This window comes from Lissotriton helveticus, chromosome 2_1 (genome assembly GCF_964261635.1).
Source record: "Lissotriton helveticus chromosome 2_1, aLisHel1.1, whole genome shotgun sequence".
NCBI lineage: Eukaryota > Metazoa > Chordata > Amphibia > Caudata > Salamandridae > Lissotriton > Lissotriton helveticus.
This window is the reverse complement of record NC_136059.1, coordinates 47,764,555-47,786,541: the sequence shown is the minus strand read 5'-3', so window position 1 is coordinate 47,786,541 and position 21,987 is coordinate 47,764,555. Positions and strand designations below refer to the sequence as shown.

General features: G+C 51.8%; 1 protein-coding gene across 2 annotated transcripts in view; it reads left to right on the top strand.

The window, feature by feature from the left end:
• LOC144817695 (long-chain-fatty-acid--CoA ligase ACSBG2-like) overlaps window positions 1–21,987 on the top strand; it is a 607,186-nt gene that overhangs the window by 20,902 nt on the left and 564,297 nt on the right. For both annotated transcript variants that reach the window (XM_078674444.1, XM_078674445.1), the window contains exon 2: window positions 18,710–18,868. In XM_078674444.1, the coding sequence (XP_078530570.1) occupies window positions 18,710–18,868 (159 nt within the window). The remainder of the gene's footprint in view (window positions 1–18,709; window positions 18,869–21,987) is intronic.

The following is a 21,987-nucleotide window of genomic DNA, read 5'->3' as shown; positions in this document are numbered from 1 at the left end:
GTGGGGGGGTAAACATGCAAAACAGGGCTATTTCCTACACAAGCCTGTTTACTGTCGTACTAATGGTTCCTCTACCCATGGTGAATCTGGGTCAGTCTTTAATGGTAAAGCATATTGGCCCTTGGCCATGTAAGGGGATTATGGGAGCATAAGGACTCGCCAAGATGGTCCAGTATTTATACAATCAATCAATCAATCATTTGTGACCGCCTGGACCTCGTCCCGAACGGTCGCTCCCCCACGCTCCCTGGCTCCAGCTCGCAATTATCTCTGCAGCGCCCACAGCTGAAGCACTTTCACTCAGCACTCGTGTGTGGTATCGTAGCTCTGTTGACTATAGCTGTGTAAATTAATAGCGCCTGTGCATCGTAGTTTATAGCGCTTGTGGTAGCGCTTGTGCATCGTAGTTTATAGCGCTTGTGGTATCGAAGCTCTGTTGACTGAATAGCTGTTTAAATTAATAGCGCTTGTGCATTATTGATTTTTGGTAAGCCCTCCTTCATTACGGGCATTGTGCTGGGTTTCGCTTTGAATCCCTCCCACCATTTTGTTGTTGTGCTTTCCCCTGGCCCGCCTCCCCGCTACCGCCTCCCAGCTGACCCTCCCACGCTCCGCCCACTCCAATATCCACTTATGACAGATGACTCAACGTGCAGCGTCCACGCGCTGCGGCCGCGCCTAAGGTGCGCCAAAGGTAAGCCCGTCTTCGCCCGTCCACGCCTGGACCGCGCCCAGCGCCTGTCCCCCTGGTCCCCGCCACACCCATCCCACTAGAGTTACTTATGATGCCGCAACTCTCCTCGCCCTCAACCCCGGACGCACACCTCATTGCTGCGTTTGCTTTCCATCCCTGGTCGTACCCACGGCCCTTTCGCCTGTCTCTCATGCAAGTTCAACTGCTCCAGAACCCTCACCAAATCCACTCCCTCCGCAAAAAGCACCGACCCTGACCGCCTGAAATGCTTACTGCTCAACACCCGCTCAGTCCACAGACATGCTACTGAACTCTGGGACCTACTCGACACTGCGTCACCGGACATCGCCTTCCTGACAGAAACATGGATGAACACTTCTTCAGCACCCGACATCGCCATAGCCATACCGGAATCATACAAGATTATCCGTAAAGACCGCACCATTCAGACAGGAGGAGGCATCGCCATCATTCATAGGAACAGCATCAAAATCACGACTAGCTCCGACGACAATCTTACAACCGCCGAACATCTCCTCTTTCAAATCCTCACTGACCCTAGGACCACACTCAGAGGCACCCTCATTTACAGGCCTCCAGGCACCCGCACTCAATTCAGCGATGACATCACAGAATTCATCACCCCACATGCCCTCGCCTCTGAGAACTACATTCTGCTAGGAGACCTCAATTACCACCTTGAAAACAAACACGACAGCAACACCACCACCCTTTTGGACAACCTGAACAACCTCGGACTCAAACAACTCGTTGATACCCCCACCCATATAGCCAGACACACGCTCGACCCTATCTTCACCTCCAGTAAGCACATCTCCTTCGACCGCACCACAAATCTCCACTGGACGGACCACAGCTGTGTACACTTCAGCTACAAAACCACCCTGAGCCACAACCGCCCACAACCTATTCCTCGGAGAAATTGGAACAAAATCACCTCCAACCAACTCCTCGCTTCACTCAACCAAAACCCTCCCACACTCTCATTGGACCCTAACCAAGCGGCCACCAATCTCAAGCAATGGATCACCCACAGTGCTGACGAATTAGCACCCCTGAAAAAGCACCAAATCAAATCAGCAAGCAAAAAAGCTCCCTGGTTCAATGATGACCTGAAAAAATCCAAGAAGCTATGCCGCACCCTGGAGAAAACATGGAGAAAAAACCCAACCAATGACAACATGGCCACCCTCAAGGCAGCCACCTGCAAACACCACCAACTGATTCGTTCAGCCAAGAAATCAGCATTGAAGGATCGTCTCGACAACAACACTCACAATAGCAAGGAACTTTTCAACATCGTAAAATAATTCACCAACCCCACCGCAGCATCCAACGACATCACTCCCTCCCAAGTCCTCTGCGATGCGTTATCTTCCTTCTTCTACAACAAAATTGCAGACATCCACAACAGCTTCGAGAATACTCCCAGCGATCAACACTCCCCACCCCCCTCAGATTCAACTCCACCAACTAACATCCTTAGCGCCTGGAACCCAATCACCACTGAAGACACCATCCGCCTAATGAACTCAATCCACTCTGGCTCGCCAACCGATCCCTGCCCCCACCACATCTTCAACAAAGCCGATTCCATCATCGCACCCCATCTCCGTGATGTCATCAACTGCTCGTTCAACTTTGCCACCTTCCCAGAAAGCTGGAAACATGCCGAACTCAGCGCCCTTCTGAAGAAACCCACAGCAGACCCCTCTGAACTTAAAAACTACCGACCCATATCCCTCCTCCCATTCCCGGCCAAAGTCATTGAGAAAGCCGTCAACAGCCAGCTCGCCGCCTTCCTTGAATCCAACAACTCCCTCGACCCCTCTCAGTCCGGATTTCGAGCCAAACACAGCACCGAAACCGCCCTCATCGCTGCAACAGACGACATCCGAAACCTACTAGACAACGGAGAAACAGTTGCCCTCATTCTACTCGACCTCTCAGCCGCCTTCGACACAGTCTGTCATAGCACCCTCATACAACGCCTCAGCAACATCGGCATACAAGGAAAAGCCTTGGACTGGATCACCTCGTTCCTAGCTGGGAGAACTCAGAGAGTCCGACTTCCCCCATTCAACTCAGAGGCCACTGAAGTCATCTGCGGAGTCCCACAAGGATCCTCACTCAGTCCCACCCTCTTCAACGTCTACATGAGACCACTCGCATCCATCGCACGGCAACATAACCTTAACATCATCTCCTACGCCGACGACACCCAGCTGATCCTTTCCCTCACCAAAGACCCCAACACCGCCAAAACCAATCTACATGAAGGCATGAAAGAAGTAGCCGAATGGATGAAACACAGCCGCCTAAAACTCAACTCAGACAAAACTGAAGTGCTCATCCTAGGGTCCTCCCCAACTGCCTGGGACGACTCATGGTGGCCCTCCGCTCTGGGCACAGCACCCACACCCACAGACCACGCACGTAACCTTGGCTTCATCCTAGACTCCTCTCTCTCGATGTCCAGACAAGTCAACGCAGTCTCATCCTCCTGCTTCAACGTACTTCGCATTCTCAAAAAGATTTTCCGCTGGATCCCCCTCGAGACAAGAAAGACCGTCACCCACGCACTGGTTACAAGTCGACTGGATTATGGTAATACATTATACGCAGGAATCACAGCAAAATTACAGAAAAAACTCCAACGCATCCAAAACGCATCAGCAAGACTCATATTAGACGTCCCTCGCCAAGATCACATCACCGGACACCTAAAAGACCTCCACTGGCTTCCCGTCAACAAAAGAATTACTTTCCGCCTTCTCACCCACGCACACAAGGCCCTCTACAATCTAGGACCCGAATGCCTCAGCACACGACTGTCCTTCTACGAACCCACCCGCCAACTAAGGTCGTCCAATCAAGCCCTCGCCACAGTCCCGCGCATCCGTAAATCCACCATGGGTGGTAGATCCTTCTCCTTCCTAGCTGCCAAGACCTGGAACTCCCCACTCACCTCCGCCTTACTCAAAACCACATCACCTTCAGAAAAGAACTTAAAACCTGGCTATTCGACAAATAATGAACCCCTTCCCCAAGTGCCTTGAGACCCTCTGGGTGAGTAGCGCGCTATACAAATGACCGAACTTGAACTTGAACTAAAGCGCACTACATACCCGTGAGGGCCTCAAGGCGCTGGGGAAGGGGGCGCTACTGATCAAACAGCCAGGTCTTGAGTATCCTCCTCTCGCCATGGAGAATCCTTGTGGCTCTGGAGGGATCAATAGACCTTTTCCACTGTAGGTGAATTAGAGCTGTTCAGAATCTTCAAAATATCACTGCCATTTCGAATTTGAATAGTCCATGATGAGAGGTTGGAAAGTTTCTAAACCTTTATTCAATTAAAGGTTAGTATCTCTGAGTATCTTTATTCAGTTTAGTAAGTTTACAGAAATAAAAAAGTTTGGTTAGAAGTCAGCATATGATCAAACAATACACAGTGTTCCATAAAGAAACCCAATAAACTAAGGACATAATCTAGATAGAACCCATGAAGAGTTCTTTGGAAAAGAGCAAGAGAGATGAACTTCTCGTAAGAGGAGTTCTGGAAACTCACCCGAGTTCCCTACAGCTGCGGTACTAACTGTATATGACGGAACGATCTCTGCAGGAGCATTGGTCTCAAAAAGCAGAAATACGTCCGCAACCCTCCATAACGAAGAGTTTCAGGTCACGAAAAATATCCAGCAGCAGGACTGCCCAGAATAAGGGATGGGGTGGAAAAATGAGAAAAAGCATTGAATAACTAGCTAGGAACACTCACTAATATAGGTTTATAGAAATGTAACAATTTTGAAGGCGTGTTCGGGTAATGTCAAATAAGGATCGTCCGTTTTGGTGGTGTCGTTCGTATGATTACTCTTCTTCCTATTCCCATAGTCTGCATTCTTGTCGTCACATTTGAAACAGTTCTGCTCCGGCACTTGCTGCATGCGATAAAGTTCTCATGAGAACTCTTACCTAAACTAAAAGATTAACTAGAAGCTCGATGCGTAGACAAAGGCTAGTTAGTAATATGAAATCAACTATCAATATTATTCAGAAGCAGCACCCATAAAGTCTCTAAATCGTCATTCCTTATGTACAGTTTTAATAAGTTCATTGTATTCTAGTGAATGAGCTAACATGGGGCGAGGAGCTGAATGAACGTGAGGTTGGAGTCAACACATTTCTAAACATCAGTAATGCGAAGCAGTTGCACAAAAATGTTTTACTGATGAAACTGTGAGCAAGAGTCGAAAGAAAGGTTTTGGAACTTATTAATATATGCAATAAGGAATGGTTTCCTGGTGCAAAAAAGTGTAATTAGTAAATATTATAGTAAGATTCTTAACTCTACATGTGATTACTAATGCATTATACACAGTTTACTTATTAAGGTTTCACACGTTATGCATTTACATTTTTCATGCAAGTTATTTCCTAGTATGAACATTTCTGCAGCATTTAAACACATTCTAAATTACAATTCTAATGCAATTGACTAGTCGGTTTTCAAACTTTGTTCTATTTCTCTCAAGATTGCGAGAGAGTCTGTGAGAGAAAGGCATCTTGAGTACTGTTGACCACAGCATCGTGTTCAAAACCCCCTCCAATTATTTATGTACTCTTCCTACCCACTCCTTTTTAGGGGTTCACTGCCACAGTACTAGTCTGTGTAGTGTTTGTGAAGTCCTCCAGCAGTCAACTCTTGCATGCGTCGCTGGTTAGTGGAGGAGGAGCCGCTCCGGGTGGTGTGGTTTTGCACGGCCACGGGCATCCTTGGCCTTCATAGACAACCCCTTCGGCCAGCAGGCACCAGTCCCTGTCCTATTCCTTTTTCCACCCGTCTAGTTGTGGGTCTTGCTCTGCACCCCAAAATTTAACAATGTTGCGTTTTGCAATGGACATGCCCAGTGTTACCCACAGTTGGCTCATACGTGGTAGCTCTGTCTCTCCCCACACATTCAGGAGGCACTATTTTGCCATTGGGTTGAGGGAGGACCCACATACCTCATTTAAGCACTTAACCACTGCTCCCCAGAAGACCTGTTACCTCGGACAATCCCATGGCACATGGTGGAAGGGGCCCGCTTGGTTGCAGTGTTGTCTACAATGGACCGTCGTGACTCTACCCATTTTGAACAGTGGTGCATGAAGCTTGAGTGCCAGTGGCGCAACCTTGGGTCAGTTAGCTAAGCTGCGGCCGCACCAGTCCGAAGGAGCTGTGCTGGAGGTCCTGAGCCCTTGATGCTTGGGTCCAAACACAAGGCCTACAGCGAAACAAGCCGGTGCCCACCAGGGGTGGCCGCGGTAAAACTCTTCGGATGCTGTTGATCTTCTCTTGGTACTTGGTTCTTAGGCAGTCATGGACGGCAGTTGGAGATCTGCTGACACTTACTGGCCGTATGTAGTGTAATGAAACTCGCGTCCTATCGAGTACTGTGATACCCACAGCCTCTGATGTCAATGCAAGCCTCTGCTGGGCAGACGCATCTGGACTCTTGGACATCACCTGAAGCATGATGGTTCACGTCTCGCCCCATGACAAATCGGCTCCTTTGTAGCCATCTCTCCTTCTGAGTAGCTTTTTTATTTTATTTTTTGGGCAAGGGCACCTCCAGTTCCCCTCCTATGCTCCCTCGAAGTGGGGTACAGGTAGCCTGACCTGGCAAACTAATTAAATGTCCTCAGGTTAATGGTTCCACATCTTGCAAGGGGAGTTTTTGGTTAGTATCCCAAACTTGAAGTACCAAGGAATCGCCTGGTTACTGTTGTGGGACTGCGGCTGCGGCTTCTGGTCAGGAGACATTGACACAGTGACTGGAAGTTGCTGTACCATTTTTATACCCTTATTGCAGTAATGCACAAAATCACAATCTTAACGCAGACTGTTCCAGTGATGGTCTTTCTTCCAGGACATGAAGACAGGGGGAAGCTGGGTGTCAATTCTCAGGAGCAGCAACTTGCTCCCACTGGTTCTGCCCCCCCACTTTGGGTGGGAAAATCAGTGGGATAACCAAGCTAGGAAGAGAAGTATGTTCACCTTTGCCAACCACACCCCTCAGGTGGGGGAGGAGAGGTGAACACATCTCAGTTCCCTCCACCATGGGGATGAGGGGACTCAGCCAGTTAGGGATTTGCGGTGCCTTGTGACTTGAAATGTGTTGGTACTGTAGTGAGAGCCTACCATTGTTATGTCACTTGTCCACATCCTTCCCAGTGGAGGGTGGCATAATAGGGCAGTGTACCCACCCCAAGGAAGGAGCCAATTGTTCCCGACCTGCACACCCTTTTTGACACCCCCTAAATTTAGTATTTAGGGGCAACCCTGAACCGTGCCATGTCAGATTTGAGGAAGATAAAAGGACAGAAGAGCCGTGCTTACCCAGGCAGAAGAGGACACCAACTGCTTTGGCCCTAGCCCTACCGGCCTGTCCCATCTACGACCTGCCTACAGCGAGAACCTCGGTGAGCCCAGCAGCCAGAAACCCCCAGAATATGGATGACCTGCCGTGCCACCATCTTACAGACTCTGACTTCTGTGAGCACAATATTTGCTCAAAGCCAAGACTCGCCCACAGAATCCTGATTCAGGTGACTCCGATTCTTCAGCACTCTGGTTCGGGTTTTAGAAGCGCAACACCACAAGGATGTCTCTCCAGTGATCCTGACCTGGGATCTGGTGATCCCCGACCTCCCTCAAGGTGATGCCTGTAGCCTCAACCTGAAGGGACACTCCGTCCGGAGCTGGTAAGAAGACCCAACACCAAAAGAAACCCCTGCACCCGACACCCCATGGCCTTGAGTGGCCCAACAGATGGTGTCCCGGCATCCCCAAGAACCCAACTTACCTCTTCAGCTGATTGTCTCCTTCAGGAAGTCTCCCTGCCCGAGCCTGTAGCAACTTTGTCGAACCGAAGGTCTCCTTTGGAAACCACGGGGTCCCGACGTCGTCCTGGCACACTGCACCAGGCTGCCCCTGTGCCACTGGTGATGCAACTCCTGTGCTGATTGTTGGCCCCTGCAGTGCTGAACTTAACTCCAGGAGCATTGTTCCCGCACCCAAGTAGCCTGCTTGTCAGCAGTCACTAATCTAATGCCCTCTTAGCCACATTGGCTAAAACTGGACACCTGCACTCTGCACCCAGCTGCCCCAGTGCTGCTGGTGGTGCAGCTTGAGTGCCTACCTAGACTTTGAGGAACCTTGGTCCTAACCCCCAAAACTCCCACTTGTAAGATGTTTACTTACCTGTGAAACCGATTGCCATTTTTTGTCATAGGAACCCATGTTATGAGATTTTGGGCCTAAAAAAGTTCTAAGGTTTGAACTGATGTTTGTATGGAGAAAAGATAACTAAACTCTATCTCTCAGTGTGGTATGTAGGCATTCCACCCCAAGTAGTCAATGTAATCTGAAAGTAGTCAAAAAATATTCTAAAACTAATCACTGTGTAATTTAAGCTGATTTTTTAAGTCATACCAACCTGTAACACTTGCAAATCCATTCTCAATTGCATTTCTGTGTAAAAGTTTACAATTGAAAGTAGATTTTACCTCCCTGTACCAAGCCCTGCTTGGTTTTAGAAACAAAATACATGTATACCCTTTTTATACCTAGCCAATTGGCTTGGATTCTGTCTCTGAGTGTGTGTGATCAGTCCTTGAGTGTGGGAATAGAATAAATGCTTAACACACCCTCTGGAAAAGCCTAACTACTCTCCAACACTACCACAAAGGGAGCCATTAGTACTTGCCTAATTTACCCTCTGCTATACCTCTCGGGACTCCCTAGACTCTGTGCACATTATACCATACTTTGGTGTAGTATATACAGAGCCAGCTTCCTACGCTCTTCACCTCAGGTTACTCTAAGCGTCTTTTGATGGATAATGTGGTGTGTGTAGCCCAGGATACACCTCGGTCTTAACCTCAGGTTACTCCAGGCATCTTCTGACTCTTCGTGTGGTCTGTGTAGCCCAGGATACACCTCTGCGTTCACCTCAGTTTGTTCCAAGCATCTTCTGATGGTTTGCTTGGTGTTTGTTGCCTAAGATACTCCTCTGTCTCCACCTCCTTTTACTTCAAATATCTTCTGACGGTTTGTGTGGTGTGTGTAGCCCTGCGTACACCTCTGTCTTCACTGTCCTCTCTTGCTCTTCACAGGCTGGTTTCTCCGTCTCCCCGCCTAATCCTTTTTTTGTTGCTTTGCAGTTCCTGGTGGGTTGTTTGCAGATACATCTCACATGGTATCCTTGTTTTACTCAATGTACTGATTAATTGTCAATACGATTAGCACGAGGTGTTGTTTTTGCACGTGCTTCTCTAGCTTCGTTTTTTCTTTACTTAAAAAAATCAAAGGTATCCGTCAATCAATTTCACGTTGTCTTTCGACAGATGAGCTGTTAGAAAGGCGATCCCAGGGGAGGCAGAAGATGTCTGACTGACCACCCCGAGACCCACCTCTCCTTCTGGAGTTGGCCGAGTGCCGTCGAGAGGCCTCCTGGGTGAGGCTCCTCTCCTAGAATCGTACAGCCGAGCAATCCCACCCCTACAAATGGACACCACACCAGAGGATGGATACTGAAAGACTTTATCCGCAATCAAGGCAGGTTTCTCTCAGCAATATGTATACAAACGGATCGAGGGATCTTTAATGTCTCGGTAATTGGGGGAATAGGGTAGCGGGACAGTCTTAGTACCAGCCTGGCAATGGAATACCCTACGCTCAGCTCTCAATCCTCGAGCTGGGGGGTTCCGCAAGGTCGAGCCGCGACGTCGTCAGCAGAGCTTCGAAGATGGGTTCAGCGAGGTCGGGCCGCGGCAGTGCCAGCAGGGCTCCGAAGATGGTTTCAGCGAGGTCGGGCCGCGGCAGCGCCAGCCGGGCTCCGAAGATGGTTTCAGCGAGGTCGGGCCGCGGCAGCGCCAGCAGGGCTCCGAAGATGGTTTCAGCGAGGTCGGGCCGCGGCAGCGCCAGCAGGGCTCCGAAGATGGTTTCAGGGTTCAGAGTAACGAGGTCTTCTCAGGGTCAGCCGCGATTCGATCCGCAGGGCTCTCGACCCCAGGATACAACTCCTGACCCATTCCAGAGCTGCCCCAGATATAGGTCTGGGGTCCTTTGATGTCCGGACCCTCGCGCCTGGGGGTCGGAGGGGCTGGGATGAGAGTGTCCAGACACCCAGCAGGGGGGTGGAGCCAGCGCCCAGGGAGGCCGGAGGGCGATCGAAACCAGGCGTCCGGGGACGGCTGGAGGGCCATCGAAACTCCCCTCCTCCTTGATCCGTCAAGTGGCCGCTTTACCACCTGGTCGGATCTTGGTGCCTCGATGTCGGGGCTTCGCTGGGGCCGCGGCCGAGGTCGGGCCGAGGCCACGTGGTCCGGACGTGGAGGGCCCAAGATGGAGTCGGGGCCTGGGATGGCGGCCCGGATTAGGGCGAGACCAGCAGTGTGGGGCGAGTAGGAGTCGCCGCGTTCCTGAGGGGGAGAGCCGGGGGTCGCCAGGAGTGGCGGCTCTCATTGAAGGCTGGAGAGGGTAGCTTCAGGGGGGAGAACAGGGGTCGATGCCGTCCAGGGCCCGCCATGCGGGGGGAGTGGGACCACGCCACGAGGCCGGTCCAGCACACGTCCCCCCCAGCTGAAGGCAGGGAGAGTCACCCATCTTCTTGGGGGTTCTCCTCGCCGAGGCGGAAGAAGCGGGACAGGCCGTCGGCGTTGGCGTGGTCGTTGCCGGGGCGATGTTCCACACTGAAATCCATCCCTTGTAGAGAGATGGACCATCTCAGCAATTTTGGATTCTCTCCCCGCATCTGCATCAGCCACCGCAAGGGCCGGTGGTCAGTTTGCACCCTGAAGTGGGTGCCAAAGAGATAGGGTCGGAGTTTCTTGAGGGCCCACACCACGGCGAAGGCCTCTCGTTCAATGGTGCTCCAGCGTTGCTCTCGGGCCAGCAGACGTCGGCTGATGAAGGCCACCGGTTGATCAACTCCTTCGGGGTTGATTTGGGAAAGGACCGCCCCGACACCGTGCTCTGAGGCGTCTGTTTGGACTACGAATTCCCGGCTGTAGTCGGGGGCTTGCAGCACGGGGGCGGTACACATCGCTATCTTCAGAGTCTCGAAGGCGGCCTGACACTCGGGGGTCCAGTGCATCTTCTGTGGTTGCTTCTTGGAAGGGTGATTTCGGTGAGGGGGCCCACAATGCTCCCATAATTCTTCACGAAGCGCCAGTAATACCCAGTGAGCCCCAGGAAGGCTCTGACGGCTGTCTGGGTGACCGGGGGCTCCCATGCCATGATGGCGTCGATCTTGGGTTGAAGGGGACCCACATGGCCGCTCCCCACTTGGTGTCCCAGATAGGTCACGGAACCTTGGCCTATCTGGCATTTGCTTGCTTTGATGGTCAGTCCGGCCCGTCGGAGGGCCGTCAGGACCTTCCAGAGGTGCTTAAGGTGCTCGGCCCAGTGGAGGCTGTACACCTCAATATCGTCCAGATATGCGGCGCTGAACTCTTCTAGCCCTGCCAGCACCTTATTCACCAGCCTCTGGAAGGTTGTGGGGGCGTTTTTCATCCCGAAGGGCATCACTCTGAAGTGGTAATTGCCATCGGGGGTTGAGAAGGCGGAGCGCTCCTGGGCGCCCGGGGTGAGTCCGATCTGCCAGTAGCCGGAGGTTAAGTCGAATGTACTCAGGTAGCGGGCCGCCCCCAGGCGGTCGATCAGTTCATCGGCCCAGGGAATGGGGTGGGCATCGGTCCGGGTGACGGCGGTCAGCCCCCGGTAGTCTACGCAAAATCGCAGTTCGGGAGTGGCGCCAGGGGTGGCGGCTTTTGGGACCAGGACGACGGGACTGGCCCAGGGACTGTCGGAGGGTTCGATTACCCCCAGGGCCAGCATCTTGGAAACCTCCGATTGAATGCAGGTCCGAACTCGGTAGGCCCGGTGTCGCACAGGCGGGCTGTCCCCGGTGTCGACATCGTGGACGCACCACTGGGTGACTCCGGGGGTGAGAGAAAACAAGTCTGGGAATTGGCAGTCCTGGCGCTGTTCTGGGGTCAGGGCGGAGGAGAGGGTGACCCCCTCTACGGAGCTGTCTTTCTCGGAGGTGCTCAGGAGGTCTGGGAGGGGTTCGGAGTCTTCTTCGGCCCCGCCATCAGTAGCCATCAGCAGGCTAAGTTCTGTTCGGACAAAGTGAGGCTTGAGCCTGTTTGTGTGGAGGACCCGGAGGGGGTTCCTGGGGGACTCCATGTCCACCAGGTAGGTGACAGGGCTCTTGCGCTCCACCACTTTGAAGGGCCCAGTCCACTTGTCCTGGAGGGCACATGGTTCGACCGGGGACATGACCCAGACCTGTTGGCCCGGCTCGAATTCAAGGGACGAGGCGTTTTGGTCATACCAGCGTTTCATCTCCTCTTGGCTGGCCTCGAGGTTGTCTTTGGCAAGTTCCCGGAACCGCCGAGTCTAGTTTCGGAGGGTCAGGAGGTACCGGTAGATGTCGGGGGGAGCATCTTTGACTGCGGCCTCCCAGCCTTCTTTGACCAGGCTGAGGGGGCCCCGGACGGGGTGCCCGTACAATAGTTCGAAGGGGCTGAACCCCAGAGACTTCTGAGGGACCTCCCAATAGGCGAAGAGAGGGCAGGGCAGCAACACATCCCACTGGCGTCGCAATGGCTCTTCCAGGCCCATGATCATCCCCTTGAGGGTTCGGTTGAAACGTTCCAGTCCATTCCCTTGGGGGTGGTAGGGGGCCGTAAACTTGTACGTGACCCCGCACTGTTGCCACAGGGACTTCATGTATCTGGAAATGAAGTTCGCACCCCGGTCACTGACGACCTCTCGGGGGAAGCCCACCCGGGAGAAGATCCCCATCAGCGCCCGGCCCACCACAGGGGCCGTCACGGTCCGGAGAGGGATGGCTTCGGGATAGCGGGTGGCATGGTCCACCAGGACGAGAATAAAACGGTGCCCTTGAGATGTTCGGGGCTCCAGAGGCCCCACAATGTCTATCCCCACCCGCTCGAATGGGGTGTTGACGACTGGAAAGGGTTGAAGGGGGGCCTTGTGCCTCCCTCCACTCTTCCTGCTGGCTTGGCAGGTTGGGCAAGTCCGGCAGTGATTGTTCACATCATTCTTCATTTTTGGCCAGTAGAAATGGGTCACCAGGCGGCTGTAGGTTTTGTCCTGCCCCAGGTGCCCGGCAAGGGGCACATCGTGTGCCAGGTTCAGGAGGAAGTCTCTGAACCGGAGGGGGACTACCAGCACCCGGCTGGCCCCCAGTTCGGCAATCTTCTGTTCGCTGTAGAGGAGATCGTTGTCCCAATAGACCCAGTGGGACCCCAATGGGTCTCCGGCGGCTTGAGCGGTGGCTTGCTGTCGGGTCCCCTCGAGGGAGGGACACGCTTTCTGTTCTTGACGGAACTGTTCTCGTGTGGGGTCACCTTCTTGGCGCCATTGGGCTAGTTCCGGGAGGTCGCCGAGCTCGGCAATTGCTTCACCAGTGGGCCTCAGTGGACCGGGCTCGGCGTCTTCGGGGTCGGAGGGCGGTGGTGGCGCGGGCCACTCCGGTTCTTCGGTCGGGGTGGATTCAGTCGGGATGGTGGCCCGGGCGGTCATGGATCGGGTGGTCGCACAGACCCACTCGGGGAGGCCTAGCATTCCCAGATGCTCTCTCCGCTCGACGTCGGCCCAGGGGAAACTTTCTAGGTCGTTCCTGAGGAGGCAGTCCACGGGGGCATCGTCCCGGACGTTCACCTTCAGCATGCCCGACACTCCCCCCCACCATTCGAGGGGATTCGGTCCGCCGACCGTACTGGGCACAGCACATTGGGCAGGATCTGGGCCGGGGTCACCAAGTGGCAACGGACGGCCGTCACGCTGGCTCCGGTGTCGCGGAGGGCTTCGGCCCGGCGCCCAATAATGGTGACCCACTGGCGGTATTTCTGAGTGTTGCCGGGAATCGGGGCCCGGGGGACCATGTCTCTTTCGACTAGACATACCAGGGACATGGCGGCGGGCTCCCACTCGGCCTGGTCTTCGTCATAGTTCTCTTCTTCGCCCCTCTCTTCTCCCAGGGCGGCGGCAGCGATCTGGCGGTTTGGAGGACCGGTGGTGCCGGGTCGTTGGTTCATCGGGCAGTGGGGGGGTCACTGGCATAGTGACCGGGCCGCTGGCATCTGTGGCAGGTAACGTTCGCGCGGGGCCCCGGCCGTGCTGGGGGGGGGGCCTCTTCTGGCCAGGGATGGCGAAGTGTGGGTCGGAGGCGGCCCCCGGGGTGGACTCTGGGGCGGCACCATGGGGAAGTCTCGGTTCCTGTTCTGGCCCCCTCCACCGCCTCGTGGGCGGTGGGACCCCTGGGGAGCTTGGCCGTAGTCGCCCATCAAGTCCCGGGGGACCCGGGTGCTCACCCATCGATCGGCCTCGACGGCGAGCTTACGGGGCTCGGTCAGCTTGCTGTCGAGGAGATGCTGTCTGAGTTCGACAAAACAGTTGTTGGCGAGGTGCTCCCATATGATGAGGTTGAACAGCTGCTCGTAGGTGGTGACCTGGCTGCCTTTGATCCACCCCTCTAGGGCTCTACTATAGAAGTTCACGTACTCCACCCATGTAGTACCGGGGATTTTTTTACAGTCTCGGAATCGCTGCCGGTACATCTCGGGGGTTAGCCCATAGCGAGTGAGGAGGGCGGCTTTCATATGTTCGTAAGAGGTCATCTCGGCGTCTGGGAGCTCTAGCAGGGCTTCTCTCCCTTCGCTGACGAACTTCCCCCACAAGCCGGCACCCCAGTCTTTTTGGGGTACTCGATGAGAGGCCATAGCTACTTCGTAGGCCTTAAACCCTTGTTGGATGTCGTCGTTTTTATAGTATTCTTTGACGACATCCTTGGGGATGTGGACCTTCGTGTCCGCAGGAGGAGGGGGGCTCCGGTTCTCGGAGGTGCTGGTCTCACCATTTTTGGCCTTGATCTCAAGCTCTTTTAAGCCACGCTCGTGCTCGAACGTGAGCTTCTTCTCCTCTAAATCCCTCTGTCTCCGTTTCTCTTCCAGGTCTCCTTGCAGCCGTAGTTGCTCAAGGGCTATTTTTTTCTCGGCCAGCTGTTTATTCTGAAGAGATCCTGCATTTTGACTGTTTGAGCTAGTTCTTGCATTTTACGATTCATTTTAAAAATGGCACGGTTTCTTGCACCATGTTTGTAAACTGGGTTGTTACCAACATTCTGTAACTTTCATCATCCCTGTCATTATCTTCTCATGGAAGGCAAAAGTGAGTGATGGGTAGGACCAATAAATGTGAAGTGTCCACTGCTTTTCATGGCCGCCTTCTCAAGCGTCTTGACTCTGTACCATCCCCGAGCCTGAAATCATTGTGTGATCTTCGTACCTGACCGCTCTGTTTTGTTTCAAAAGCTGAAGGTTTATCCCTGCCACTCCACCCAGTGCTCTTGCACATGCGTATATCCTGTTAGGTTAGGTTAGGTTTTTTCTCACTTTTTGCTAGAACTCTGACAACTGGAGCAGTGGGCTCCTCTCACCGAAGCTAGCTTTCATTTTCAATTTCAATATATTTTTGTTGTTGGGTGGGCAGATTGCCTCTCCTTTCCGGTGCTGCTTTGCTGTCTCCAGCTCTGAATTCAATGGAGTCTTTGGTCTCTGATCAAGGAGCATTGTGCATGCGCACAAACCCATCAAGGATTTATAAAGCGCTGCAAATCATCCATGGCAGTCTCAAGGCACTGGAGTTGCTGACTGCTTCATGGTGATCTGTTCAATCAATGGAAACGTGGGGGAGCAAGAAGAACACTCATCAAGCATTTGCAATGCAATAGGTCTCGCATGCACGCGAGTTTAAGCTATTGGCATTGTAAATTACAATGCCTTTTATTTATGTTTTAAAAACGAAAACAAAAATAAAAGGCATTGTTATTTGCAATGTCAATAGCTCAAACTCGCGTAACTGCGAGACCTATTGCATTGCAAATACTTGGCATGATAAGGCGACAATCCTGTTTACGTCATTACGCTTCACCGAGATGTCAGCACGGCGACGAGAACCTAGTCCACAGCCTGACGTCAAATGATCAAGTGGCTGTTACTATCTATTGTAAAGAAATATTAGGAGTGCCCAGTGAAATATGCCTTGCTTAATCTTCAGTTGTTCATGAAGGTTAGTCACTGTATGGATCATTATTTAAAACTCAATGTACTGATTAATTGTCAATACGATTAGCACGAGGTGTTGTTTTTGCACGTGCTTCTCTAGCTTCGTTTTTTCTTTACTTAAAAAAATCAAAGGTATCCGTCAATCAATTTCACGTCGTCTTTCGACAGATGAGCTGTTAGAAAGGCGATCCCAGGGGAGGCAGAAGATATCTGACTGACCACCCCGAGACCCACCTCTCCTTCTGGAGTTGGCCGAGCGCCGTCAAGAGGCCTCCTGGGTGAGGCTCCTCTCCCAGAATCGTACAGCCGAGCAATCCCACCCCTACAAATGGACACCACACCAGAGGATGGATACTTAAAGACATTATCCGCAATCAAGGCAGGTTTCTCTCAGCAATATATATACAAACAGATCGAGGGACCCTTAATGTCTCGGTAATTGGGGGAATAGGGTAGCGGGACAGTCTTAGTACCAGCCTGGCACCGGAATACCCTACGCTCAGCTCTCAATCCTCGAGCTGGGGGGTTCCGCAAGGTGGAGCCGCGACGTCGTCAGCAGGGCTTCGAAGATGGGTTCAGCGAGGTCGGGCCGTGGCAGGGCCAGCAGGGCTCCGAAGATGGTTTCAGCGAGGTCGGGCCGCGGCAGCGCCAGCAGGGCTCCGAAGATGGTTTCAGCGAGGTCGGGCCGCAGCAGCGCCAGCAGGGCTCCGAAGATGGGTTCAGAGTACCGAGGTCTTCTCAGGGTCAGCCGCGATTCGATCCGCAGGGCTCTCGACTCCAGGATACTACTCCTGACCCATTCCAGAGTTGCCCCAGATATAGGTCTGGAGTCCTTTGATGTCCGGACCCTCGCGCCTGGGGGTCGGAGGGGCCGGGGTGAGAGTGTCCAGACACCCAGCAGGGGGGTGGAGCCAGCGCCCAGGGAGGCCAGAGGGCGATTGAAACCAGGCATCCGGGGACGGCTGGAGGGCCATCGAAACTCTCCTTCTCCTTGATCCGTCAAGTGGGCGCTTTACCACCTGGTCGGATCTTGTTGCCTCGATGTCGGGGCTTCGCTGGGGCCGCGGCGGAGGCCACGTGGTCCGGACGTGGAGGGCCCAAGATGGAGTCGGGGCCTGAGATGGCGGCCCGGGGTAGGGCCGGACCAGCAGTGTGGGGCGAGTAGGAGTCGCCGTGTTCCTGAGGGGGAGAGCCGGGGGTCGCCAGGTGTGGCGGCTCTCTTTGAAGGCTGGAGAGGGTAGCTTCAGGGGGGAGAACAGGGGTCGATGCCGTCCAGGGCCCGCCATGCGGGAGGAGTGGGACCACGCCACGAGGCCGGGTCCAACATGAGCCTAATAACTGCTTTTGCTATTGTTTCCCTTGTCCACAGCTGTTTGCCGTCATTAAATACCCACACCACTGGACTGGTATGAGAGTTATATGTTAGGCTGTGAATGGATTTCATGTTAAAAAAAAGTTACATCTGCAATTCCTGTAGTTCTTGGTGTATAAGGTAGGCGTGGGCGGTAAATTCCGTTCTGCTTGCGGAATTTGCGGAATTTGCGTTCCGCGGAGAACCCGAAATTGCCCAAAATTCTGTGCTTTATTGCTTGTTCCCGTTCTCAAAATGCGTGTTCGCAAGATATTTCCCCCAAGCACGCAAACGGCAATTGCGAAGAGGAAAAAAGCATCGCGACCAAGTAATTCCGCGTGTTCACGGAATTTCTGCGTGTTCGCTGAAATTTTTTACCGTTTCACGGAGATTTGCGTAACGTGATTATCCAAATTCCGCCCACCCCTAGTATAGGGTCAGACTCCTCTTTTTCGCGGTCACAATGATGCAGTTTTTCCACACTCTTAAAAGAAGAAAAATGTAGATTAGACAGTGTGCAGTACCTGTGCCAGCCTCTCCTGTGCTCGGGCTGGGCATCTCCTGCGTTCAAAGCCCGGGCCTGGTTCATGTTGCGTGTTGCTGTGGCACACTCTTCCCGGGCTGGTTAACGCTGCTCAGTGAGTAGGGTCTCGCCCCCCAGGCCTCACCAGGCAGCCAGCTTTCTACGTCATTCTCTTCAGGGCATGAAGTATGTGACTGAAACACACATCTCCATTAAATAAGCCATATTTAGAATAATTGGTTTGGTAATTGAGGCAATGTAAACATTTTCTGCTACTTTGGACGCCCCTTTGCATTTCATACTCCTTCTTTCTTGGAGTACAATGTCTAGGTGCTCATGGGACTGGGGCTGAGATGGTGGTTGTGGCCTTGGGATAGATGACCCACCTTGGCTAGGAAGGCTGTGCTTCCCTTACATTATCCTGCAGTAGACTGTGTGATTGTGAGTCCACTGGAGGTTCACCAGCAAGGGTGTGATGCCCAAAGGATGAAGGCAACCTGTCCATCTTTGCTTTACTCCATCTCTCTTGAGTGCTCTTGTGCAAGCCGCTCAACCTTTGACAGCAGGTGTGAAAATTGCAAAATTCTCCCACCCCCCCATGCACCCCAAGGTTTATTGGTGGCCTTTATCTTTACAAATGGAATAAAGCCATAGAATGGCAGTCAATGACTGACAGAAGTGGTAGAGTAAATACATGTTGAGTTTCTAAGGTTTCAGCAGAAAAAGCTCAGAAGAATAGAACTGAGAAGTCGCACAACCAGTATGCCAAGGAATATACAGTTATATGCTGTTTATTTTGGATGTTTGAGTTCCTGTCTCATTCCATATTCTCACTTCATTTGTGCACCACCATTTCTACATTTTCTTGTACTTGCTTATTCGGTGCAGCTTTTGGTACTGATAATTCTTGTTGCAAGTGCAGGTACTTGTCCTCAATTCCCTTCCTAGTGTTGATGTCGCTCTCTTCTCTTCCTGCTAGAGATGCTATTCTGCAGCCGCTGGAGGGGACAGTGATGAGGTACTGAAGGCTCAGCAAGTGGACGAAGCCAGAAGGAAACACGCCATCAGCTCGCCAACCATCTTCTCTAAAATCATCGACCGTATCATCCCCGCGGAGATCGTTTACGAAGACGAGAAGGTGATGTTCGTTCTGGGGCAGGGGCATCCTTCAGGGGTGGTCAGGACGATCAAGTTGCATTCAGAGCCCTCTGTGATCCTGTGTAACCTGCTCACCTCACATTGAGCCAGTTCTGTGTCCAGGGTGGGGGGTCCTTCTGGTTGAGGCAGGATGCACGCGATTCAATCATGTCTTGTTCAACCAGTCTGGGGACAGCTTGATCTAAATTCACTAGGGATTCGCTGTGTATCTTTCATTTGCTCAAGATATGATTCTCCTACTTTCCTTCCTGCTCTTCATGCACACTTGTTGACTAATGCAAATGGGAACTATATTTGTCATCTTTGAGAATTTACTAAAAGTAATTGAGTACCACCAAGGTGGCTCTTGCTTTAAAAGGGATAGAGATTTGCGGTGAAGACCGAGAGCTTCAACGCCTATGGGGCCGTGGAGATCTCATTAGATCTGTTCAATCGGATCAGGAGGCGTTGGACCTACATGTCCCTTCCATGGTAAACCAGCCGCTATCCCCGCCCTGAGTGACCCGACTGCATGTGAAGATGGTGTCCTCACTTTTTCTTTGACGCAACCCGCGCAGTGATCCAGTGTGCACACTGAGGGCGAGGTCTGTCCATGAGGACTCTGAGGTCCAGAACCGGTCTTGTGACCTGGAGGGGTGCAGCTGGCATGCCCTTTGTCTTGGCATGGGACTGTTGTCCATGATCTGGGCTGTTAACACAAAGCGGAAGAGGAAGCATTACAGGTTTTTAAATTATTATACTGAACAGCCATTTTTCCTGGTTCAGGTGGAGTGCAGTGTCTACTGCCCCACTCGTTTAAAGGCCCCCTTATATGAGCTGACATCATGGTGTGTGTGTGATTGTGCTTTTGTGTGTGTGTGTGCATGCATGCGCGCATGTGTGTGTGTGTGTGTGTGTGTGTGTGTGTGTGTGTGTGTGTGTGTGTGTATGTCTGTAAAGTATGGATAGTCTCAAGACTCTGTATTGTGGTAAGTGTATGGTTGCTGGGACCAGTGGGATCCATTTAGACAGGACATACATTTTTTGTATTTTGCACTTCATTTTAATCTTTTAGATACTCCTTCTTGGAGCCAGCATTATCGCTACTGGCTGCAAGAGCCATCACCTTTCACAAAGTCTGTGCCTGCACTACAGTCAGAAATTGAAATTTGAAAGGAACTGTGGTAAATAAATAATTAATTACCGGTACTATTTTTGAATACAGTGAATAGAATAGATAGCTCAATAAATAAGAGGCAGGATCCGATGTGTCCGAGTCAGAAGGATTTATTCAGGCAAAAAGGAAGGGACAGGAACGGGACAGCCTGAAATAAAATGGAGAGGCAGCTGCAATGCTTCATCGACAGTGCAGCATATATATAGTACAATATTACATTACATTACATACAATAGGCGTAGCAGTAGGCGTAACTCGTAGCACTCGCGAAAGATAAGAACAGAGTAGGCGTGAAAAGAAGGCGTGTACTGAGACATGTGATGTGAACGTCACAGAAGTGTCATGAATGGGGCGGAAACATGGAGGGGGCTACTCGAGCAGCTGGGACCTTTAACCTAGTGGTGCGCGCAAACGGGCAAGGACGTGTTACCAGGGAGAACTGGGGGCTATGACTTCTGCACTAGAAGAGGAGACTAAAGTCTGCGGTGTCAGGACGACATGTACCTATATCATATCTGGTATCTGGTGTTTGGAGTACATGTTGATAGAATCCAGAAGTTATCAGGGCAAAGGCTACTTGACACTAAGGCTGGTGCATGCATTATTCTACATGTAGTGCGTGTGCTAGGAATATTCTATGAATATTAATACAGTATTTTCTCTTACTTGGAGACAGAAAGGCTAGACCATGGCTGAAACTGTTGATGCGATTCAGTAGCTTAGGAATGCAGAGAAGGAGGGCTTGACTGATAACTAGAAGCATAACATACTCTTGGCAGACAGGCGGGCAGAGCCAGGCCGGGCCGGGCACTGTGCTGCACGAAAGGAAGTGAAGGGTCAGGGATGCAGGTGGGGGCTGCATCGCTCCTCGGAGAGGGTTCAGGAAACAAGAGCTTGAATCTGGTGTCCGGGCCCCTTTTGAGGCCTAGAAACGGGGACATTTTACTGAATTAACGTGCACACTGTAAAACGTGGCAACATAGGCCTAATACTCGTTGCTTTCACGAGAACTGGAAACTGGCATACTAGAGTTGGACACAACTATAATTGCGTCTTTAATCGATCATAAGGGGATACATGCATATCGATCATGCACATATAACATAAGATGGGGAACACGTAGGCACATATAACATGGCAAAATTCACTTTTCCACATTCCCTCCTTGTGCCCTACGTTTCCATCAGGAAACATCAATATTCATGATACCATCTATCATTTCATATAACATCATTTGCTCGTCTCGAATTATCTTGGAACGGGATTTAGGACTAGGAATACAAGAGGTAGCACACATGCCGCAAATCGCAGGGCCACATTGTAAACAGAGGCAGCAACTGAATATGATCATTACTGCTATACCTAGGAATGACAATACTTTCCATCCCCAGGCAGATATGATACTCCAGAGCCAACCGGACCATGTCCAGGTGCCTGGATTCTGGTGTAACTGATGGGCAATTTTATGAAGTCTGGTTATAGCTGAATAAACAGACGGCGCGTTATTAGGAATGAAAACGCAGCAACTAGATCCGATGACTCTACAAGCTCCTCCTCTATCGGCCAATATGACGTCAAGAACGAGACGATTTTGGAGCACAACAAATCTCATAGCAGATTGCTCTTCAGTTAAGTTACCTAGAGCGGAAGTAGTCTCATTCACTACTGCTTCAAGGGTTCTGGTTAACCTACGTATTAACTTACTATTCTGGACAGGGCCTATAAAGAAGAAGAAACCTTTATTGAAATCTTGATACTGTTCTAGAGTAGTTTCAGTTTGATCGACAATTGGGGACTCGATCTCCCTTTTATGTCTAATGTGTACCAGATGTGTGTTTCTGTGATAATCAGATGGGGCTAGAAAAACTGGTGGCAGTAGGAAGGCAATGTAACATGTTCCATCCCAATCGAGGGGCAGACGAACATATGCGGTCTGACCACAA